The sequence below is a fragment of the Pollachius pollachius genome (genome assembly GCF_949987615.1).
Source record: "Pollachius pollachius genome assembly, chromosome: 16".
NCBI classification, from domain to species: Eukaryota; Metazoa; Chordata; class Actinopteri; order Gadiformes; family Gadidae; genus Pollachius; species Pollachius pollachius.
This window is the reverse complement of record NC_136949.1, coordinates 16,596,816-16,622,325: the sequence shown is the minus strand read 5'-3', so window position 1 is coordinate 16,622,325 and position 25,510 is coordinate 16,596,816. Positions and strand designations below refer to the sequence as shown.

General features: G+C 44.2%; 1 protein-coding gene across 2 annotated transcripts; it reads right to left on the bottom strand.

Moving 5' to 3' along the window:
* Positions 1 to 7,938: 7,938 nt before the first annotated feature.
* Positions 7,939 to 20,608, bottom strand: flvcr1 (FLVCR choline and heme transporter 1). Of its 2 annotated transcripts, XR_013812504.1 has the most exons (11): positions 19,589 to 20,608; positions 18,620 to 18,764; positions 18,013 to 18,153; positions 16,108 to 16,175; positions 14,898 to 15,001; positions 14,241 to 14,351; positions 13,022 to 13,127; positions 12,339 to 12,450; positions 12,157 to 12,218; positions 11,553 to 11,618; positions 10,202 to 10,282 (listed from the first exon to the last, which is right to left on the bottom strand). XR_013812504.1 is itself a non-coding variant. In XM_079753217.1 (10 exons), the coding sequence occupies exons 1-10, from the start codon at positions 20,333 to 20,335 to the stop codon at positions 10,184 to 10,186; spliced, it is 1,695 nt and encodes a 564-aa protein (XP_079609343.1). In that variant the 5' UTR covers positions 20,336 to 20,608; the 3' UTR covers positions 7,939 to 10,183. The 2 variants fall into 2 exon arrangements, 1 of the variants encoding a protein (XP_079609343.1); XM_079753217.1 differs by lacking the exon at positions 11,553 to 11,618 and having other exon boundaries at positions 7,939 to 10,282.
* Between the last annotated feature and the right edge of the window lie 4,902 nt (positions 20,609 to 25,510).

The following is a 25,510-nucleotide window of genomic DNA, read 5'->3' as shown; positions in this document are numbered from 1 at the left end:
CGTCCGTCCAGTTTTTCCATCCACCCACTCAGCCCCGGAACAGTCATCCACCCGTGCCTGTCCACTTCCTGTTTGGTCCCTACTGCTCTCCTCCTCAATACAATCAACCTCTGGTTTAATTGAAAAAACAGTGTCTGTGTCTGATTGTAAATCATTAAAGGTCCCATGGCATGCTACTTTATGGATGCTTTGATATAGATATTAGTAGGCCCCAAACACAGTATTTGAAGACGTTCCCGAAATTCAGCCGTGGTGCAGAATTACAGCCACTACGAGCCAGTCACACATTGAGCTTTCCCCAAATGCACCATTTTGGTGTCTGTAGCTTTAATGCAAATGAGGTGGAGAGAGGCGGGTCAAGGAGGAGGGTGGGGGTGTGGCCCTGAGCAGCTTGCAGCCACGGTACCATGCGCTCTGTTTACAGTGGACGTCTCGCAATGGCGAGGCGCACACAGCCTTTAAGCCGTGTTCTGTAAATATTCTATAACACACAGGAGTCCTGGAGCTCTATATCTAAATAATATCATATTATACATAGATATCTATATCATATAATATATATTATCACGGCCAAAAGCTGTGTGAGCCTCCAGACGATATTATGAATCTCAAACGACCACGTCGGGTTCTCCGACGTCTCTGGTTCTTCCACGCCCACATCAATCTGAAGTAGACTGAACCACGACATGGAGGAGAAAGGGATTGTTGCCCGCGATTGTTGACCGCGGTTGTCTCCCACCGGAGCCTCGCTGCTGAGGGACCACCGCCTCGGCAGCTGTCAGCGCTTAGGCACCACCGCCTCCTGCAGCGCTGAGGCAGTGGTCCCTCGGCAGCGGGAAGCGGGGCTCAAGCAGGAGACATTCGCGGCCAACAATCCCTTTCACCTCCATGTCATGGTTCATGTACTTCAGGGAGTCAAAGCCAATGTTCCGTTCCCCCAATTCATTCTCAACCATGGCTGAGATAACCCCCACTGCGAGTCTCGTTGTGGAAATACCAGACGGAGTCCGACGTGTTATGCACCATAACACCAACAGAGAATGGTTATCCAAATGACAAGGAACTGTACAACACTTGCTTTACAGTCCTGGAGCTCTATATCTAAATAATATCATATAATACATAGATATCTATATCATATAATAGATATTATCACGGCCAAAAGCTGTGTGCGCCTCCAGACGATATTATGAATCACAAACGACTTCATCGGGTTCTCCAACATCTCTGGTTCTTCCACTTCCACATCAATCTGAAGTTGACTGAACTGCGCGTTGCCTGCTGCCCGCTGCCGGGCGGTGGTGCTTCATGGCTGTGGTGCCTCACGGCAACCCGCAGCAGGCAGCATGTCGCAGTTTATGTACTTCAGGGAGTCAAAGCCAAAGTTCCTTTTCCCCAATTCCTTCTCAACCATGGCTGAGATAACCCCAACTACAGTCTCGTTGTGGAAAGACAAGAGACGTCAAAGAACCGACGTGTTATGTGCCATAACACCAACAGAAAACACTTGCGTTACAGTGTGTGTAATCACACACACACAAACATGTGGCACTCGCACGGTTGTGTCTCATTGGCGGGGCCAAATCTCTGGGCGGGCAAGGCAGAGAAAGGGGAGGAGCTTAGATCCTTTATGACGACATATAGGACCACATTCCAAATCAGCGCGCTTGAGCCTCCGTTTTTTCAAAGGCGAGCAGAACACCTAGTGCTTGTTTTACACCAAACGCAAGTTTTAGCCACTGGGGGACCACAGGCAGGCTAGGGGAACTCATATTTATGTTAGAAAACCTCATAAAGTGAGATTTTCATGCCATGGGACCTTTAATAGATCCATGGTCTCATGGTGTGTTCCTCAATCCTCGGACGCCAGATTTCTGAGTCAAAAGCCGAAGATCTCCCAGCTTTCTTGCGGCATTTATGCACGCCCCCTTTTTGTCTTCGAGTTTCGGAATTGTGGTTGCGCCGTGAAGAGATTTATTTTATTTGTATTTGTACAACGTTGGTCATTTTAAAGTTTGATTTTAAATGCTCTTACACACTTGATTACATTGCTACTTTATTATGGTCACCAATTTATACATTGCATGGACTTGCCGTGCGTGCAATACAATGCAAAGTTGTGTTGTTTGTTTTCGGGCTGGTTTGCTAAAGAGGCTAATGTAGCTAACAATAAACAACTACTAGCCAATCTCATGACACAATCACAACTGTTCCATTTTGTGATACCAAACAACATCAAATACAATAGATAACAGCTTAAATGTGTATAACCAACAAGCATATTGCGCAAATCTGTTTGAAAATTAACCCTCCAACACAGACTTTAAGTCAAACAGATTTGAAGTTACTTACATTTCCTCTAAAGATTATTCAAGTATTCCCTTCTCAACTTAATTTAAAAATAACAACAAAAAAAAAACTAGTTGCAGTCCGTCTAATTAAGATATCTTTTTCAACGTATGTACATAACGTTAGCTCAAAAGTAGGCAGGTGCTCCCTCTCTAGCCATCTAGTCAGTGAAGTCACTAGGCTGTTTCATTCGGGGCTAAAGCCCTGGATATTATTTAATTAGCCCAGAATCTTATTTAAAAAAAAAAAAAATCTACTTGCTTTTTTTTTTACAATTCTTTTGCTTGCTTTACACTAGAAACAAACATGTGAATTCCAGGGGCAACTCAAAATAAAGTAGCTTAGTCCTTCCGGATAGTCCTTCTGGCAAGAGAACAAACGGTTTAAAAACATAACCAGACAGACCACCTCAAGTGAATTAACCTATCCTATCCCCAGTCATATATATATATATACATATATATAGGTAAGGTCTGTCTCACTTGTATTCATTTTACTCTGAATAACTTGAATGGAACTTTAGATGTCTGGGGATAAACAGCACAGCAGAACAGGTAGCTGTTTAAAGCTATAATAAACTGCGTATTTTGTGTATTTAGGTTAAGCATTATGAAAAATGTGCATGCGCAATAAAGCCTAAAAAACGTTGCCCTTTTTTTTTTGCATTTTCCCTTTCCCTCTGGGCTTAGCCCCAGATATTTCAAAAACCTAGAAACGCCCCTGCATCTAGTCATCTAAAATATGGCGCATCTACATTGCTTTGTACGGTAAAGCGCTTTTGCCCCGCAGGTACTTTGTGGTACATTCAAGTGCACGTCGCAAACTCAGTTATATGTAATCAAATCGGGAATGATTAGGTAAATGCTCAACTATTGTTCTTCTTAAGTTTTATTCTTTCTTTCTTTCTTTATTATTCTCTACAAACTTTGGGACCTATCTCCTTCCTCAATTTTTTACCTAGAGACTCCATTCCAATTTAAAGATGTCCAGATAGCTTGGAATAGCGCTCATTCTTTTCAGATTTGTAAAATATGTTTAAAATATACTTTTTAAAATATTCTTATACATTTTTTTACAATGGAAGTCAATGGGAGGACGGCGGAGCCGTCCGCCCATTCTCTGACATTACCTTCTTCAGACTTCTTAACTTCAATATCTTATCGTTAACCTTCTTCCACTGAGGAGCAACACACAAATACACATTTTGGTGAGACTGGGTTGTCTGTCAGCATGAGAACTGGAGCCAGTGAGCTCATAAGACTGACAACATCATAGTTCTTTCCTCAGGAAGCTCCATGGTGTGGAAAGGAACATGGTGCAATTCTTCTTGAACTGCTTTCCCAGCTGTTGATTTCCATCTATCTTCTCCGCAGCCTTGTTTAGTGCTTGCTTAGTGTCAAATCCCAGATCAGATCAGATCTCCTTTACTCTGGCATGTGAAGCGTGTGTAGGTACTTTGCTTTTGGGAAGCTTCTTGTCAATCTGTCAATGAAGTTCTGGCCTGTTCTGCCACTGGTCTTCAAACCAGATATGTACACAGAATTTGAAGGGAAATGTTGAGGTTTATGTGACTTGAATGAATTCATGCCGCTCGGCTGGTGTTTCATGGAAGAGCTGCCAGCAGGCACTCAGTCTGTCTCCCGGTTTCCAAACTCTTGTCTTTATCTCCTTGTTGAAAACTTCCATGAGCCATAGGCAAGCCACAGCTCCCCAGGTCGATAAGTTGGGCTGCATCTGAGTCCTCTCGTCAGGGTTCTCTCACCTGGGTGCTGTAGGCGCCCCTCCTCTTGGAATAATAGTAGACATTTCAGTTTCTTTGGGTCTAGTGGTGACAGAATGATCTTAATCTTCTCTGCTTGTGTGTGCCCAGGTGAGTCCAGGTAATGAACCACTATTCCCTGCTGTTCTTCACTCCTGTAGTGTACAACTACATCCATCTGTCTGTGTTATTTGATTCAGGCATTAACACTTGGATGTCTGATGTCTTTATTTAGCTTCTCTTTGAAATATGGTGTCTCTTTGAAATATATAGTATATATATTTGAAAAAAAAAAAGATATATATATATATACAGTGGGGCAAAAAAGTATTTAGTCAGCCACCAATTGTGCAAGTTCTCCCACTTAAAAAGATGAGAGAGGCCTGTAATTTTCATCATAGGTATACCTCAGCTATGAGAGACAAAATGAAAAAAAAAAATCTAGAAAATCACATTGTCTGATTTTTAAAGAATTTATTTGCAAATTATGGTGGAAAATAAGTATTTGGTCAATAACAAAAGGTCATCTCAATACTTTGTTACATGCCCTTTGTTGGCAATGACAGAGGTCAAACGTTTTCAGTAAGTCTTTACAAGGTTTTCACACACTGCTGCTGGTATTTTGGCCCATTCCTCCATGCAGATCTCCTCTAGAGCAGTGATGTTTTTGGGCCTTCGCTGGGCAACACAGACTTTCAACTCCCTCCAAAGATTTTCTATGGGGTTGAGATCTGGAGACTGGCTAGGCCACTCCAGGACCTTGAAATGCTTCTTACGAAGCCACTCCTTAGTTGCCCGGGCGGTGTGTTTGGGGTCATTGTCATGCTGAAAGACCCAGCCACGTTTCATCTTCAGTGCCCTTGCTGATGGAAGGAGGTTTTCACTCAAAATCTCACGATACATGGCCCCATTCATTCTTTCCGTCACACGGATCAGACGTCCTGGTCCCTTGGCAGAAAAACAGGCCCAAAGCATGATGTTTCCACCCCCATGCTTCACTGTAGGTATGGTGTTCTTTGGATGCAACTCAGCATTCTTTCTCCTCCAAACACGACGAGTTGAGTTTTTACCAAAAAGTTATATTTTGGTTTCATCTGACCATATGACATTCTCCCAATCCTGTTCTGGATCATCCAAATGCTCTCTAGCAAACTTCAAACGGGCCCGGACATGCACTGGCTTTAGCAGGGGGACACGTCTGGCACTGCAGGATTTGAGTCCCTGGCGGCGTAGTGTGTTAGTGATGGTAGCCTTTGTTACTTTGGTCCCAGCTCTCTGGAGGTCATTCACTAGGTCGCCCCGTGTGGTTCTGGGATTTTTGTTAACCGTTCTTGTGATCATTTTGACCCCACAGGGTGAGATCTTGCGTGGAGCCCCAGATCGAGGGAGATTATCAGTGGTCTTGTATGTATTCCATTTCCTAATAATTGCTCCCACAGTTGATTTCTTCACACCAAGCTGCTTACCTATTGCATATTCAGACTTCCCAGCCTGGTGCAGGTCTACAATTGTGTTTCTGGTGTCCTTTGACAGCTCTTTGGTCTTGGCCATAGTGGAGTTTGGAGTGTGACTGTTTGAGGTTGTGGACAGGTGTCTTTTATACTGATAAGGAGTTCAAACAGGTGCCATTAATACAGGTAAACAGCCTCTTAAAGAAGAAGAAGTTACAGGTCTGTGACAACCAGAAATCTTGCTGGTTTGTAGGTGACCAAATACTTATTTTCCACCATAATTTGCAAATAAATTCTTAAAAAATCAGACAATGTGATTTTCTGGATTTTTTTTTTCATTTTGTCTCTCATAGCTGAGGTATACCTATGATGAAAATTACAGGCCTCTCTCGTCTTTTTAAGTGGGAGAACTTGCACAATTGGTGGCTGACTAAATACTTTTTTGCCCCACTGTATATATATATATATATATATAGCACACCAGGTAGGTTGCCTTTGTTGAACCACATGCAATTTATTTTGCAACTTCCCTGTCTGGGAACATTTTCCTAAATAAAATAGACAAATCTAAAAACCAACAAATTCGAAGAAAAAAGAGAAATCCCCATCTTCATAATCCACCTAATGTCAGCCTGTAAAACAGCCTGGCTAGGGAGGTAAGATGTGCTGTGTCCCTCACCGCCGTCTGATACATGTGAGCCATGCTCCTTTGCTATTGGTTCCTCCTCAGCTCTCCTATGACCGTCTGACTCCACTACATTCACTCCCTCAGTATTACCTCTCAGGAGTTGTCATTCGGGGCCCATTTGGAACTGCCTTGCTACTTCAATGTGGCCTTGAGTATGGCTCTTGAGGGCCGGAGTCCCCATGAGACCTTAAATGTGCGATATACTCTATGCATATTACCAGTCACCGTCTTATCCAGTCCTAGATCCTATAGGCTTTTGCTGCCTCTCTACCTTGAACCTGCACTGCCGGCTGATATTCTCCCTCACTTCTGTAATAACAAAACACACAAACTGTTGACCTGAGTGTGGATGATGGCTGGTTTCAGCAGCCTCACCTGATGTGAGTCTCATTGGACTCTGGCTCTGGGTGAGGCTGCACACCTGTTGTTCTGTGGGAAATCAATGTGCAAGTTTAAACCATCCATCACAACCCAAACCCGCAACATGGAGCACCAGGTCAAGTTTCATTGTCTACAAACTAATCGGTCTTCCGAAACCACCACCCTGAGGAGCCCAGTTAAAGTCACCTCTAGATGGAGTGTGGCTGCCCCCTATGGGTGTAGTGTAGCAATGTCAGGGCTGCACGCCACCTGGTGAGGGATCACACTCCAAACATTGATCATGAAAATGTTATTTCAAATTCTCTGATAATAATATAAATAAATCCTGACAAAGGAAATAAATACATCAATGGCAGTAACCAAGCTTTCCTAAAACGTTATCAGATAAAGCAATCCTTTCGTCAAAAACCTGGTTAATATCTTTTTCAGAGGCGACTTTTTCGCCGTGCTTGGTCTATCGTTTGAAATACACTGATTGAAAAATGAAGCGTAGATTACACAGACAGAAGCCCACCCTCCATCCTCACCGACACAGAGGGAAGGGAGGTGACGGGACATGGATGGAAACACTAACCTTTCCTCCTGATGACAGCAGGTGTCTGACGGTTTGAACACCTTTACCTCACTTCTTTACCTCCAGAGAACACTTCTTTGCAACAAGTAGTCTTTTATGTTGTCGTTGGACTAACCCTCCCTTCCCTCCAGTCATCAATCTTTCAGAGTTTCTGTTCTTCCTTCTGAACAGCCAGGTCATCTTGGTCATTCGGAGCCCCATCCCATAATATAAACATTCTCCTTATTGTCCTCAAACCCAAACACCCAGTGATAACTTTTCAATTATCTTGGATATTTTAAAATGACGTTACCTTTTGATGAGTTAACAGGAGAGATGATCAGATTAGAAAGTACTTTAGAGAAAATCCCCCACTTCCTATGTGCTCTCCTCACCACTTATTTGGGCCTACAAATTATTTTCTTAGTTCTTTGCAGTAATGCCAACGTAAATAAATTATAATCAAGCATAAAATAACAACAAGGTTGCACTAATCAACAGTGGTTCTATTAGGCCTTAACATCCCATAATAAACACTCGCAGGTAAGCTTATGGTTATGCTACAATGTGGACCCAAGGAAACATTAAGCATGATTTCAATGCAGTTGAAAGACTCAGTGATTAGTTTGTTGATGTTTACTAACTATATTTATTTATGCTATAACTTACATTGTAGCTCAGCCTTAACATTAGAATAACATAGCATAAATAAATCAAAACAAAACATATGAACACTATTAGTCATTAAAAAAAAATACATTGCATTACATTCATGACAAAGTTTAAAAAAATTGAGAAAGAGAAGCTAAGTTATATCGTTGGCCAGCAGTTAGACATGCAAAGTTGCAATAAAAATTATCCAAAATAAATATATATTTACACACAATGGAAAGCAACACAAGACTGTTCTGGGGTTTCACTACTAGGAAAGCATGGGTGAATACTATTGTTTTCAGGCCTTTGGTCAGCCTGATTCTGGCCAGAGTGTGATGGTCTTTTCAGTCTTCACTCTCTCCGTGACTCAGAGCTGTTACTATAAATCCTACTTTCACATTGATTATATCAAAATTCACCAAAAACCCATATCTCAAGTCAAAATCAGGCTTTGATTTATTTCCCCCCTGCCGAATTAGAATTCAAGTTAGGCCTACATTGAAGCGAGGCATGAATACTTATCATGAACTGTTTTCATGATCTGCTGTCTAAGAAATTATCAATCAGAAATATTCAGATTGATCCGCTTTTTCTATCTGAATTGTGACCAGAGATTGAAATACAGCAGATTGACAACATGCAAATATCAATACTGAATAAACGATATTCAGTGACACTATACATGTTTTTGTAAGAAATGAGATACACTAAGTATTTTTTATTTAAAAAAAACAACAAAAGTAGAAGAATAGAAAAGTAATAGAATTCAAGCATAGAAAATAACAGAGTCGTTCATGAAAGTTGTGCTTCCTTCAGTTCCCGTTCAACATTGTTGCTAGACAACCCTCTAGATGGCGCCACCTTACTGCACTCATAGTAGGCCTACTAGCCGGCTGTGTTACGGATTTGATCAATACCATATCAATTAGAAGTGATCAACCATCATTAATGCCTCTTTTAAAATAGAAAACATAGATTTTGTGCGTATTGTCCAACATGTAGGAATATCAGTAGTTCTGGTTTGGTCCACAGTGCATCAGTGGCAGCACTAACTGTACAAACAGCTGGCATGGTAGGCATTGTAAAAGTGCTCCTTCGTCAGTCTAGGTTTAGGCATCTGTAAACAGTAGTGGTATTTATGGAAGCCATTCCTAATGTCTGCTTCTAATCCCATTAATCAGTAGTGGGGACCAGTTTCTCCAACAGTTTTGCCACAAATGAGCATGTTGCCATGTCAACTGCGCATGTCTTTGAAAGAGCCAACAAGGAAACCTGTTAAACTACTTTTCAAGGCAACAAAGGCAAATAGTTGAGAAACACAAAACCATGACTCAAGTATTTGGGCTTTAGACGATGATGATAATGATCTTATGACTACATGGATTCCCTGTCAAAAATGTATTTTCTCAAAATGACGGTTATATTTATTTTTCAATGAATGTTTGGACATTGAGACGACCCAGCTCAACCACAGAAACCGCCTACAAACAATACAACCACTGAAAACAGACACTATGAAACACAAACGAAACTAGACAATGTTTGAGTTCAGTGCGCTAGTTTGGGATTGGTCAGAGAAAGACATGCACCCATCAAGATTCCTGTGCTTCTCTTCAACTTTCAAGGCTGTTATGGTTTTACTTTCCATTCAACAACTAATTATGTAAACTAAAAAAAACAATATTAATGATAATTGTAGTAGTTCAAATAGTTAAAAATAATAATTCACTGCCATCATATGTGTGAAACTGAGCTCTGTTGTCATTAACTTTTGTGCATGCGTCAATGCTGTTATATATCCTAACAATGCCACAATGCCACAACCCATTTTCCACTCATTCCCCCCTACAGAGATAACAAGAGTCCAGTTTCAAGTATTGACAGGGTAATAGGTAATAGCATTGCCCTGGAGGAAGAATGCCCTTTCTGGCTAACATTAACATCCTGTTACATGATGAAAGGGATTTTCCCTTATCCAGAGGATGATGACAGCTATGGAGCTCCCAGATTATGCGTGCTTTGGTTGAAATGTTAAAAATCCTTACTTTTTTTGGTTGATTTTATATCGCACTCTGAGTCACTCTGACTGAGTCTATTGTTGAAATTAGATTCTAATGGTCTAACAGTAGCTTTTTTTTCTGCAAATCTCTTTGAAAGGAAACACGAGCAAACTCACACTCACATCTGTACAAAAGTCAGCAAATACAATCATGTCAACTATGTGCGTCTTCCACCTGTCTATGTGAGAGAGTGTGTCCTTTCTCTTAGTGACCTCTCATAACCAAAGTAGTGCTCTCACCTACTATGTGAGTGTGTCTAGGCCTCTCTCTAAAGGGGTGGGACAGGCGTCAGACAGAGGTTTCGTGGGAGAAGCTGATGGAGTTTTCCAGCTTGGTTGCCGTTGTCGTCTCCGCCGGTGACCCCTCCTCAGGACACCCAGTGGGGAGCTGCAGCAGACGAGAACGAGGGAGGCACAGAGACATAGAGAGGAACACGGAGAGGGAGAGAGGGAGAGACATAGATAGTATGAAAACTCAGATCCTGGAATGTGGTAACAGAATTAAGAAGTTGGAAATAGTGCTAATAGTTTGATTCGTATGGTTTCAAGGGCCCTTTATAGCGCAATGATTACATAGCCAACGGGATCTCATTATAGCCCGATCATTAACTTAGATTGGGTCAGTTGTGCTACTTTCTTTTGTGGAATACTTGATGTGGCCCAGCTGACCCAAACCCTACCTCCAGCGGCCCCCAGGTAAGTTGGGTTTGAGACCCCTGCTCTACCAACTAGCTACACTACGCTTTACGTTAGAGAGTTGGAACCCTCTACCTACTAGCTACACTACACTACACTCCAAGGAATGGTCGTTTGTGATAATTCTTCTGGACCTGAAGGGCGAGGCGTCCCGGACAGCAGGACTGTCTGGGACGGGACGGGCCAGGACAATGCAGGCTGTCAGCTCTAACGGACCGGCCGTTACTGAGAGGGAGAGAGGAGGAGGACTGGGGAAGGACCGGCTCTCTGAGTGGAAGGCTTGGAGAAAAGTTCAGTTTGAAGGTTGCTTTGTAGGAGCCAAGGGGAAAATAAAAGGACCCGAGAGAAAATTAATGTTCTTCTGCTCCCTAGAAGACTCCACAGGAGACAGATCTATCCCGACATCAGACTGGGAGTAACCCAGTACAACCATCTGACTGCTACTGGTGTAGACACTGCAGGGGAGTGGGGAGTATAACAGAGAGTGTTTCTCTGTTATACCCACCAGGTTAGAAGAAACTGTCTTGGTACAGTCAATAAACCAAAACCAGTTGAGCCTGATGGGATGACTAGGTGGCCTTAAGCAATAGTTTTCAGTGTGTGTTGTGTGTTTGAGCTAGTGAATATATTTAGGTTTGTGTGTGTGTGTGTGTGTGTGTGTGTGTGTGTGTATGTATTTAGGTGTGTGGGAGTGTGTATGTGTATTGAGGTTTATGTGCTTGTGTGTGCCTGCTTTCACTTAGGTGTGGGTGTGTGCGTGTATTAAGATCTGTGTGTGTGTGTGTGTGTGTGTGTGTGCTGATGCGTGTATTTACATGTGTGTGTGTGTGTGTGTGGGTGCGTGTATTTAGGTGTTCGGTGTGTGTGTGTGTGTGTGTATTTGGCTCCCTGTAGTAGCTCACATCAGATTCAAAATAATGGTACTGGCCTGCAAGGCCATCAATGGAACTGCCCCTGCCTACCTCCAGGCTTTGGTCAGGCCACACACCCCAGCTCGAGCACTCTGCTCAACTACTTCAGCTGGACGCCTGGTATCGCCATCGCAAAGATCAAGCAAAGGTCAATCATCAAAGTCACAACTCTTCTCGGTTTTGGCACCACATTGGTGAAACGAGCTCCTTGCCAACGCGCAACTACTGAAAATATGGTAACGCAACGTAGTTCATTTTTCAATTACCGTTTCCGTCTATGCCTCAAATTATACTGTGATATTTATTTTAGTCCATACCGAACAGCCCTAGCTGTACATCCTGGCACTTAATGTTCACACTTAATGTATGTTGTACGTCGTCCCTGCACTTAAAAATAGCTAGCTTTGTTGTATACTGGGAAGGGGTTAACCTATCAATTGTTACTGCTAAGCACTTGGTTCTATGAACATCCTTACTGTACTGACAGCGATATAATGTTTCTCCTTCTTCTGACAAATGTTCTTATTGTAAGTTGCTTTGATAAAAGCGGTTGCTAAATGCCCTAAATGTAAATGAAAATGTAATGAGCTGTGTGTGTGTGGGCATGTGTTTATGTGTGTATGTGTGTGTGTGTTTATGTGTGTTGCAGACTTACAGGCTGCGTGCCTTCCGCCTCCATGTTGATGTTGTTTCTCTTCAGCTCTGATTTGATTAGAGCTGAAAAACAAGAGAGGGAAAAACATAACTATTATCACACACACACACACACACACACACCCACACACACACCCACACACACCCACACACCCACACACACACACACACACATACACGTACCAGTGAGCAGTATTCCCAGGAAGATCCAGGCACACAGGAAGAGGTTTCCCGCCAGGGGGTTGTAGGCTGTGGTCAGCTGTCCCTGGATCAGAGTGAAGATGATCCCAAAGATCTGGAGACACACAGCGCCATGTTCACCAATGTTATCGGGTGCTCATTGTTACTGGGCAGTGTATACAATAAAGTTTAATACTTTCTAAAATCAGGCTTTTTTTCCCTCTCTTTCCGTCCTGAACCTCTAGACAGGATCCGTTACACCCTCAGCAGGGAGGGAGTCAGATTAGAAGGGAGGATGATAGATAGATATAGAAATGTAGGTGGTGAGGTAGACCGGTAGTAGGTAGGTACATAAAGACATGTAGGTAGGTAATAGCTAGCTAGCTAGCTAGAAGGCAGATAGATAAGCAGATATAGACATGTAGGTAGGTACTAGGCAAGTAGATAAGCAGATATAGACATGTAGGTAGGTAGGTAGATAGGTCGGCAGGTAGATAAGTAGATATAGACATGTAGGTAGGTAGGTAGGTAGATAGGTCGGCAGGTAGATAAGTAGATATAGACATGTAGGTAGGTAGGTAGGTAGATAGGTCGGCAGGTAGATAAGTAGATATAGAAATGTAGGTAGGTAGGTAGGTAGATAGGTCGGCAGGTAGATAGGTAGATATACACATGTAGGAAGGTACCTGGGCGAAGGCGTTCAGGAGTCCCGAGGAGGTGCCTTCAGACTCTGGGTAGGTGATCTCCACCCCAAACTCAAACCCAAGTGGCAGGTATCCTGTCATGAAGAAACTGAAACACACACTTCAAAGTTTCAGTCCTACTCACAGACAGCGCCCCGACACCAGGATACAGCCCCACTACCCCTCCCTTCCCCTTAAACCATCCCCTCCCCTCCTCATTCCCTCTCCTCATCTCAGCTGACCTCCCCTCATATCACCTCACCTCACCTACCCTCGCCTCACTCACATTCTTCACCTTATCTCTCCATCCTCCTGTCTCCGGCTCCCTCCTCATTTGGTTTCATCTCACCTACCCTCCCCTCCTCAGCTTGTCTCCTATCATGTCATCTCACCTCACCTGCCCATCCCCCCATACAACGTTATATACACATATTCTATTACTACTAGGATCTACTCATCAACACTGCATCTATCTAATCTGCAGTTCCTGTTATACTGCTGCAATCTGACAGCTGACATTTTGAAGGTTATGTAGATATCAAAGGAAGGGCTCGGCGTGCTAGCCTGGTGGATCGTCCTATAACAATTACATTCCTACTGTTGCTACTGTCAACAGCCACGGCACAAACTCCCCCGGCAACCGCTGGAGGGTGTGTTTAAACATGCAAGAATGAAAATAGTATTATATTTGGAGTTCTACCAGTGTCTTGTACTTTCTGCTGTGACAGCCGGGAGCTCCACCTGAGGTCAATATCATAAAAGCACTGACGAGCTTAGCATTCTCCGCTAACGTTGCCGTAGCAACACTACCGACAGCAACCGAAGAGCTTTGATCCAGGACCAGACCAGACTAACCAGACCAGACTAAGGAAGCCTGTGTTTGAGTTCAAACGGCTCAAGAGCTGCCCTCCAAATCAATATTCACCCCGAAAAGAAAATGATAACAATATCTACAATGACACGCTTATCTAATTAATCATTTATAATGACTCATAATCATGTCATCATGGTAAACAGCGACCATGCTCACATCTTTAATTACCTCCCAATGTCCCCCACCCAACTTAGCAGGACTACTAGATCTTAACGACTCGAATAATGGATTAGAGTAGTCTAATAATGGATAGTAAAGACATAAATACTGTTTGAAATCAAATAAATTACTAATTTATGAAAACACAAAAAGAGTCATGTGACGATGCTGACGGGGCCAACGCCTCACCCGAGCACGCCGGCGGTGAAGAAGACGAGGTAGATGTTCTTGAGGTCCAGTGTGAAGGTGAAGATCACCATGCCCAGGAAGGAGAGGATGTACACCGCGAGTGTGGTCATCCTGCACAAACAGAGGCACAACACACATTCATCACACACTGTGGAGCTGGGTTTACTGCTCTGCGTTCACCACGTCGGCCGCGAACCACCTCACCGACACGACATGGACCGTGGCACAGGAGCCTGCTTTTACACTGCCAGGACATGTCAGCGCGTACAGAAGGGGGCGGCATAACGTTTCCCGACAGACAAGGCAAAGGCCCCTCCATTGAAATGATGATATAAAAATCAATATAGCCATGTAAAAAAGATCTGGAAAAATAGTTCACACCGCAGAGAAGGGCGCCCAGTTGCTACGCATTGGGAGGAGTTCACGTCTCTGTGGTCCTCGACCGGGGGGGCCGACAGGTTTCTGAGTAGTATTGTGTGTGTGTGTGTGTGTGTGCGTGTCTGTGTGTGAGTATGTGTGTGTGTGTGTGTGAGTATGTGTTAATGTGTGAGTGGGAGAGTATGCGTGTGGGTGAGTTTGTGTGTACATGTGAGCGGGAGAGTATGTGTGAGTGTGTGTGTGTGTGTGTGTGTGCGCGTGTGTGCGTGTGTCACCTACTTGTAGGTCTTGGTGTAGTCAAGCCACAGTCCACAGATGATGGAGCCTACCATGCCAGCCACCACCAGGGTCAGCCCTATCCGGCCGGCATTCAACTCCTGTGACTGGGGGGGGAGTAGAGGAGGAGGTATCGGAAGGAGAAGAGGTCGGTGGGAGGGGAGAGGGGGAGGAGAGAAGAGAAGTGGAGGAGAGGAGGAGATGGGGGAGGAAAGGATACGGTGGCTGTTACATTTTATGTAAGCAGGTGCTGTAATGGGAAAACCATCTGTCTGTATGTGCCTGTTTCGCCTTCGTTGGTTTGGGATTAACGGCTCCAACTGGGGCCGGTTTTCGAGGGTTCGATCTGATAAGGCGCGGCTATGCTCCCCCCCTTTACAACATCCTGAGGATGTTGTAAAGGGAGGGAGAACTATCGAAGACAACATCCAGCTCCAGATGGATGTTGTCTTCGATAGTTTACTGCCATCTGGTTAACCAATGCTATAGTTTTATTTGGGGACAGAGCAGTTCTCCGCATCCTGACAACACTGTATAAGAAGTCCTCACTTTTGCCAATGCATTGGACTTCTCCTTGCGGAGCTCTTTAGAGAGGCGGGGTGAACTCCCATCTGAGGCCTCGGATGATTGTATCCTAGGCCTCAGATTATTTTATGTTATGTTTCTTTTTTGTTGGATGTTGTTATATGTTGTATTACTTAAATATATTACCCTAATGTTAAATGTTCGGATTAATTTTATTCTTAAACAAGGTGGTCTAAATTCCCAACGCAGTTCATATTCAGTGTGTGTGTTCAATCAATTGTCTGTGTGTGTGTGTGTAACTGTATGTGTGCACTTGACTTTGGATTCATTCTCATCTTAAGCTCATCAGGTGACTATAACGATCACATCATGGGATTTGCTCTTTATGTGTGGGTGTGTGCGTGCGAGTGTGGTTATGTGTTCGAGTGTCAGGTGATGTTTTAAGAGGGGCTGAGTTTTGCAGAGAGAGACAGAGAGAGGGGACTATGTGATCTTTTCTGACTGGTGTAGTTTTGGGTAGCAGCCATGCGTGGATGATATTAATGAACTGAGACACAGGGAAAGCCCCCTTGTTTGGTCAAACCTTCAGCTATTGGTCCTTTGTCTCTCTCTCTACCCCGCTCCTGCCTTTGATGATGAAAATGTATGCAAATAAAGACAGAGAGAGAGAGAGAGACTTCTTCCTTACCTCATAGCAGGCCATGATCATCTGGTTGAGCAGGGTGGACACTGAGTAGAAGGAGCCAGTCATGATGCCTGAGTGGGTCACATAGGCCGTAGGACCGAGTCACATATCAGGGCACTGGTTTCCACTCTGTGGGTCTCGAGCCAACCAGGGGTTGCAGCAGGGGACCACGGGGGTCCACATACAGTGTTAGAATACCATCGTATCTGTGGCACACAGGGTTTCCCCTACAAGTTGTTCCCGCATTGCTGAGGTGTGTGTGAGATGGAATATGTTGATGTGCAGGTCCATTGTGCTGATGTGCGTGTGCACGGTGCTGATGTGCATGTGCTGATGTGCGTGTGCACGGTGCTGATGTGCATGTGCTGATGTGCGTGTGCATGGTGCTGATGTGCCAGTGCACGGTGCTGATACACAATCAAATATGTAGGCTGATTTATTTTAGTTGTTTGTGTGTTACCTTTTCCCAATATGCTTCCAACATTTAGTCTCGGTCATTCATGAGCTTATGCCCCTTCTACAGTATCATCATGTGTCTGTGTTATTATTAACACTACTCTATTTTGTGGCAAAAATTTATCTGCAATGACAACAATGGCAATGTAACACTGGAGGGGGGTGCAGTAGGGGGCATCTATTATATATGTTTTTAAATAAATGGACACAGGGAAATCAGATCAAAATAAATTCCCCCCCCCCAATTCACAATGTCCACTGACGTCCACTGCAGAGAAATCTGTGGTCCTTATAATCTGTCCTTTAGGGCTATAGTTGGAACCTAAACAGCTACGCAATTATGGTATATAGCCCTTTTGTTGAAGTGAGGTGCTAACACCATTCCTTTGCGAAAGCAAGCTGCTAACAACACCATGTTTAACATTTTGTAGTTCATGAGCATGCAAATGATTAAGCTAGTGTTAGCGGGTCCATTTGCTGTTCCTTCAACACGTTTAAAAGCACTGGATTATCGGGCGTGTTATACCAAAACATTATTTAATAGTCACTATTGACACTATCAACTTTACAGACACAACATGGACCGTGGCAGGCTCATCGATAATTGACAACCATCTGGTTAACCAATACTAAAGTTTTATTGGGGAGCAGTCCTTGCTTTTGCCATTTTATTGGACTTCTCTTTGTGGAGCAATTTCGTCGCAAATCTTTGGTCTGAACCAGGCTTAATCAGATCAATTAGAGACGCAGGGCGAACTCCCATCTGAGGCCTTGGATGATTGTATGTTTGTTGTATGCTTGTTGTATGTTATTGTACCTTTATTACTTAATTCAATTTGCCTAATTGTTATAAGTTCGGATGACTCTTTATTCTTAACAGTTTACACAGAAACAATTGCCGTGGTCCAAAATTCCCACCATTGTCTTTTCAAAAGTTTATATCTGTACAACTTACATACAATTCATGTTGCAACTGCTGAAACTGCTCAAAAAAAGCCATTATACAGGCAGCAACAAATATACAAATATATGTATATTAAATATACATATATATGTTTATTTGTATTTATATGAGTGTCTGTGTGCAACAACAAATGCATTAACTCCACAGTTTCCTCGCTAGCAGTTGGTGTGAACATTCCTGACTTTATCTACAGATTACTCCAGGGCCGCAAGCCTGTCTCATGTAGATTAGCTCTGTATAAACTACAAAACGTCAACAATGATCCCTGTTTAAAGCTCGGAATATAGTCAAACGTACAGGGTCAAACGTGTGGTTGGTTCTAAAGGCTAGGTCGATGGGGCAACTGAGAGCAGAATCAAGCCTTCAGTTCCCCCACCGTTGACGGCATGCCCGTTAGACACGGCGGTGATGGCGTCGGTGGAGCGCAGCAGTACTCTGTGGGCTGGAGTGTGTGTGTGTGTGTGTGTGTGGTGACATCACTTCCTCACCGTAGCTGACCAGCAGCAGGAGGAAGGCCTTGTTCTGGAACAGGTTGATGATGGACTGCTTGTAGGAGTAGTCCTCGGGGGGGCTGTCAGGGAGCACCGCCTGGGCGTAGCTGGGGGGCATCTCTGGGCGGTCCTTGAAGACTGCACACACACACACACACACACACACACACACACACACACACACACACAATTTTTGACAAAAAATTGTACATTGAAAAATTTCCGAACAAAATTATCTCTGACACCTATACCACCCCCTGATTGCTCTTCTCATGCACACCCCAAACTCCCACCAGGGCCTGCCCCCTCACCGAAGAGCATCCAGCTGAACAAACACTCCTCCACCCCCCCCCCCCCCAACACACACACAAGAGGAGCAAATACTGTACCAGATGGGAGATGTTAAGAGTGTATCCACTCACTGTATCATCATCTTATAAATGTATGGATCAATAGACCGACAGATTGATGGTTTGATCTCTCATTGTATGTGTTAGCATGTGTTGGTTGTTGTGTATCTTTGTAACTATGTGTGTGTGTGTGTGTGTCTCTGGGTGTGTGTGTGTGTGTGTGTGTAGGTATTTGTGTGTGTGCCCGCTCCTACTTATGACGGTGAGGATGAACAGCACGCTGGCGATGATGGCGGTCCCGTAGAACATGACCTTGATGTTGTGACCCATCAGCTCAAAGTCCCCCGAGGTGTTGGGGACCAGCACTGGGGGGAGCAGGAAGCCTATAGCCGTCCCCAGCTAGGAGAGAGAGACATAGAGACACACAGGGAGAGAGAGAGAGAGAGAGAGAGAGAGAGAGAGAGAGAGAGAGAGGATCACACACACAGGGAGAGAGAGAGGGAGGGGGACATAGAATCAAACAGGGAGAGAACGTTTAGTACACACTGTAGACGGCCAGCAGGGGGTTGAATATATATATATACACGGAGGAGAACAACGTTGATAGATGCTGTTAGAACCATTATTTTATCCCCTCACTATTTCCACAACCTACCTGAATAGAGCTGGGGTTTATAACTCATGTATTACACACACACACACACACACACACACACACACACACACACACACACACACACACACACACACACACACACACACACACACACACACACAAACAGCAGAAACACATACACACACACACACACAAATACACAAACACCCTCACACTCAAACACACTTGTTTTCATAGAAGATGTTGTCTTTCTCACTGGGGCCGATTTGGCTTGCTTGAGGGCACTTCGATAGTGCTTCAGGGGTTTCTTCTGTTTTCTGGCAGGTTTTAGGGTTTAGTTTATGATCTAAACCCAAAAATGATCAGGGTATGGGTTAGCATTAGGGCTAGCCTATCACCCTAGCTAACCCTGACTCTATCCTATGTTTGTGGTTGCTATTGTGTTTGAGTGCCCTATTTGAGACGGTTATTTAAACGATAGGGTTAGGGTTAGTCAAATGTCAACTGTCAAAAGTGTAGAAAATCTAATCTCCATGTTGGACGTATCAATCAGAAGGGGACAAATCGCAAGTGAGGACAAACGCCCCATCATCGCAGCATCCCATACCTGGTTGCCCAGCACCGCCGTGGCGCACGCGGTGGACACCTCCTTGGGCCCGAACCACACCGAGGCGATGCGCGAGGGCAGGCCCAGGATGAACACCTGGGCCACCGAACAGATGACCTGCGCGAACATGGTGACGCCGAACAGATCCCGGCTCACGCTCGCGCACTTCACCCACGCGCCCAGGCAGTTGAGGCCGGCGCCCATCAGCGCCGTTAACTTGAGTCCCTTCTTGTCGAGGAGCCACGTAGCGGGGAATATCAGCGGGATGTACGCCACCATGTAGACTATGGACAGCCAGTCCACCTGGCTGCTGGACACGCCGTAGTAGTCGCAGAACACGTTGGTGATGATGCTGTACTGGATCCATTGGAACGAGTTGACGAGGGAGTAGAGGCTGAAGATGGCGAGCACCGCGAAACGACGCCAGTACAGTTTGGTTTCCAGACATTTATTCTCCTCCTTTGCGTTTTCCTCTTCTCCTCCTACTCCTCCTCCTTTTGGCAGCATTGCCTCTCGTTCATCCGGCGGGATCTCCTGCTCCGAAGCCCGGGTGTTCAGCGCCTTCAGCAGGTTCACCGCTTCATCCCCGCTCTCGAGGACCGTGTACTGGTCCGGTTTCTCGCTCGGCACGAGCGGTCCGCTCCGCAGCTCGTGCGCCGCTTTACCGCCTGTGATAGTTCCGACGTCGTCAGGTGCGCCGGTGGATTCGGCGCGTGTGTGCTCCTGGACGAGTTCGCCGGCTACCATGATGGTGTTTTTTATCCGTTTAGGTGGAGATAACGTCCGTATAGAAAAGCCAGGGGGAGAGCGAATGCTAAGCTACCGGGTTTACTAAATACAGTGGGATAGTAAGCATGCGGATAACGGAAGTGTGAGCAATCCTGTTTGTACCTTTCCTATACCGCGACACATCTATGATATCCTTTAAGTGTACCGCTTTCCGGTCTTTGGTAGCTCTATCGTCCTCTCTCGTCTCTCTCTCTCTCTCTCTCTCTCTCTCTCTCTCTCTCTCTCTCTCTCTCTCTCTCCTCTCTTTCTCTCTCTCCCCCTCTCTTTCTCTCGATCTCTCTCTAAATCTCTCTACCTCTCTCTACCTCTCTTCATCTCCCCATGTCGCTCTCCCTCTGTCTGGATGACGGCCTACACCTTCTTCTCCTCACGAGGGCAGACGTTCGGCCGACAGCCGATAGTGGCACGAGGAGACCTTCCGTTGATGACACGGACCAATAGCAGCGCTGCATTGCCAGGCTTCCCCTGATGATGACAAAAGAGAGAGAGAGGCGGGGGTACTGTACATTGTACATTCTACATCACTCCGAATACATTTATCTGTCATCTTTTAGCAGGCCTGTTTGTTCTTTAACTTTATTTCATTGTGTGTGATTTATATTTAATTAATAGACTAAATTAAATGCATATAGATAATTATATTATATGTATATTGTAACGTTGTTATGTTATGTGTCGCTAGCTGGACACAACCCTGCCCAAATGGCCATAGTGGTCCATATGTTCTCGTGAGGAGGCCTAGTCCTACTAATCCATATAATCTTTCTTTAACCCAGTAGACATGTAGGTTGAAGCAGGACCTTTAGCAGTTGAAGTTACTTTACATTTGGGCTGTGTTCTTAGTGTGTTCTCTTTAAGGTTCCCTTAGTATCATAATAACAACACAAATACAGTCTATGCCTATTTTAGTAGACTACAATGTCTGCTAAATGGCAAGTTGAAGAAAGCACGTGTTGAAGTGAACCAAACCCGCTCTAGGTGTAGATCTGACCATTCATGTTTTATTACCCTACAGCTCCACATGGACACTTTGAGGGGACGGGGACTCTAACAGTTTAAGGGGTTTTCTGCTGTTCCATCCTAGGCTCAGGTTTCACACACACTCTTGAATTATCCATGAGTTTTACTGCGTCGTAAGCCTATGGGCGAAAAAAGTCGTCTTATAACGTAAGTCACTTCTCATCGGAACCTGTCCTGAAGGCACGATGCCTCAATCCACTCAACAAGAGCTGTATGAGCAGAACCTGCGCAGGGAGACGTGGTGTCAGGTGGAGAGGAACAGCAGGCAGAGTTGGGATCGACCGGAGCGGAAACACTTTGGCTGCCACCTGCGGACGAGCCGGGACTTCAGCTCTCCCCAGGCCGCGGAGCCGGAGCGGAGGTCGGCATGGACCGAGAGGCCCACCGCCGCCCCGCTGGCCCAGAGGAGGCACTTCAAGGAGAGGGGTAGGTTGTTACAAATTGAGGGTGGAGGGGCAGTTGTTGAGTGTTTACGTGTGTGTGTGTGTGTGTGTGTGTGTGTGTGTGTGTGTGTGTGTGTGTGTGTGTGTGCGTGTGCGTCCGTGTGTGTGTGTGTGTGTGTGTGAGCTGCCTCCCCCTGACAAAGTGTTATAATGTTGTATATATTTATACTACGAGTAGGCCTAATAAGCCTTTGTGTATTCGTCATTTGTTTTCCATCTCGTCATGTATTCTGTAGCCATTGTTGTAAATGGCAGATTCTTTGGCAGATTCACACATTTCTATGATTCAGGAATTAGTTAACATGTGTGCATTGTTGTGTAGACCTAAATACCTTTTGTGTGACTTTCTGTGTTTTCTGCTCTCTTTAAGCCAAAAGTCACCTGGTGTAGCAGGAGTTTCACCAACATTGTCAGTTGGCCTACCTAAAACCTCAGGCACCCCATCATGTTTGTTGAGGATTCAAAAATAAAGATATGTATATACAAAAGATTCAATATTTGTTATGTTTATATTATGACAATTAATCCAATTATATATGATATATGATGTGATGTGATAATGTGTGTTTGCGTGTGTGTGTGTGTGTGAGTGTGTGTATGTATGTGTGTGCATGTGTGTGTGTGTCTGGGTGAGGGTTGTTGGGTGTGGGTGTATGTATAGGTGGGGCTAAGTTTACTGTATAAAATAACTAAACCAACGGTACATGTCGTGTATACAAACAGTTTTGTCCCTCTACCCACACACCATCTTCAGAGCACTTGGAGCGTGCCTCTAATCATAACCTTTTATGAATTATGAAGAGGACATGTTTGTCATGTCTCACTCATTACTCTCAAACCGGCTTTGTTACCATTTGGCTAAACTGTGACTGTACCTCATTTGTGTCGACCTAGTTCATCAGTCATGACATTTCAAATGACAATAGAAACCTTAGACACTCTTCTTCCACCCAGAGCGACCTAATTGAAATCCTTATAGCCAAGGTCAGCAAACTGCAGTAGACAGAATGATATAGACCTATAGCTGGGACCATAGGCCAGTGCTTTCGTTACAAAAGACAAAGAGCTAAGTAACATTTAATATACAATGTTTGAGCAATCATCTTCTTGCTGTATAGCATCACAGGATCCTCCAAGAAGTCACAACCTCTGGGTCATCGCTATCTCGGCTCGGTTGTAGTTTGCTTGTAGGAGTCAAAGTTGTGCAGGGAAAAAATTTTCAAATGCACAACCGGAGAAATGTCTGGTTTTTACTATACAAATGAAAGGTTTAGACTTGCTTTAGGCAGCTTGATGACTGAACTCGCTAGTATGCTGCTAACCACATAGCATGACTTTGAGTCTCATTCCCTCTCTCTTTCTCTTTCTCTCTTTCCAGCCCCCTATTCTGTCACTCTTCACTGTCCTGCCGATAAAGATAAAACACCGAAGAGACAACATACAGTGTTTAGGGGTGTAGAACGGTCTTCATCGTAATGTGAACTGTGTACATCTGCTGACGCTATAAATTCAGTGCCAGACCCTCATGACATCCCATAAAAGGTGGTTATACAGAGTCAAGGTTCAGGTATTTTATTGCTTTGGTAGAATTGCAGACATATACATTTTATGTTAAGGTACAGTGAATGTACATGTGTACATGTATTTAGCTGTTTTTTTAATTTATTTACATATAGTGAGTTTATAGCTGTATGTCTATGGCAGGTATGTTTATAAACAGGAAAAAAGCTGTGGTGTTTATCGATATCTGTCTATCCATCTGTAATGAATAATAGCTACATAAACAATAACACTTGTGTTGATTTAGATAATCTGTCACTGATCCTCACTCTTCACAGTCTAGCAGGCCTCTACCGTCATCTCTCATACCAACACTGATACATTCCTCTCTTTCTACTATCTACACGGACACACACATACATTCCTCTCCTCTTTCTATACCCCCCCACACAAAGACACACACACATTCCAAAACAAAGTAGTTTAAGCCATAAATAAAGCGTGTGTCTGCGTGTGCGTGTGTGTGTGCAAATCTGATAGTATTTACACAATCTGCTTCCCTTGGAGACACACCACTGAGTGTCCTTGTCACACCTGTCATACAGACGGGGACCAGGGTCACACATCTGCTTTGGTCTGTCTGTCTGTTTGTGTAAGTGCTCCTAAATTCCAATGAAACTTTACTAAATATTAAACAAACATTCAAGATTAAAGATTTGGATGTTAAACATTTGAAATAAGGGTTTTTAACGTGTGTGAGTAGGACAGGGAGAGAATGCCAGAGGGCTTCACTGATTGCTAATGTAAGGGTTTATAATGTGTGTTTGATTGTAAATCTGCCCTCTTGCCTGTGCAACAGGCAAGAGGAACTACTGGCAACTGGCAAGAAAAACAACTAACTCAGTCAACATCAATCCAGTCTGGAGAAACCTTCAGCATGTTTTGAATTTCATCCTAACTTTGATTCATAGGCTTGGTACAGTATTCCATTCATCACACTCATTTTCACCACGTGCCTGCTATAGTGTGCATGTAGGCATGTGTATATGTGTTCTACTTTGTTTTCCAGTGCTTTTAACTATGTGTGAGTCATGTGTTTGTCTAGCAATTAGAACACTTCTCCAGATTTACTTTTTCTATATGAGTTATGTTCCTGAAAAACGGTTGGAGAGACTGCTCTAACTATTGAAATCCTACTTTGTTTTTCACTCACATATGTTCATGCTCAATATAGCTGTGCAAGAATCTAGTGATAAGACTCAACAAACATTTTGAATCATGATGCTGATTCAATTAACCCAAATATAGCTTTATACAATCTAGTTGAGCTAAAAAATGTGTTAAGTAAACGCAAAGTTAACATTAATGCAAATTGCAGCAATAGCTACAATACTGTCAAGGAATACATACTGCATTACAAAACAACTGCACATCAAGTATTTGATACAGTGCGAGATCACTTATGCAACAGTAACAAAGTTATTAGCAGCGACCTAAATTATTTTGCTTTCGAAAATATGTTTCTTGCTTCAAAGACACGAGAGGCCCGGTTCATGGGCCCCCGAGGTTCACTGGACAAAGGGACCCCGCAGCAGCCCCCCTGCTGGGCCGGGCTTGTTGTTTTACCTGGACCCCTGCGGGTCTCTGGATACAACCAGCCTTTCACAGTCTCATGCCTTGAAGGCGAAAGAACAGGAACAAATAAGCAGAGGATGGAACACAGACAAAAGGTTCCCAGCGTACCGTTGCCCCCCTGCGGTGCGGTCAGGGATGAGGCGCCGGTGCATCTGAGAACCCACTGGATCTCGAACCGCCGCTGGGAGAGAGGCGAGGGTGGGATGGGGTGGTTATCAGGTCCACACCCAACATGAAAACAAAGGCCAGGTGGGCTGCAGAGCCTTTCAGAAGCCAAGGACGTGAACCTGAGGCATGACTAGTGAGGAGGTCTCAGTTAGAGCAGTGAAGATTACTCTTTTTTTGGTCATTAGGCCAAGACACTTTTGTCCAAAGTGGACATCATTTAGTAGAGGGGTTTAGGCATCTTGCTCAACGACAACTACCGGTAGACTCTGTGGACATTGACTAGCCTGTGTGTAAGTCACAGCTAGTTAGTGTGAGTAGTAGTTCTAGCAATTATATTAGTAGGAGCAGTGGTGGTAGTGTTCGGTGG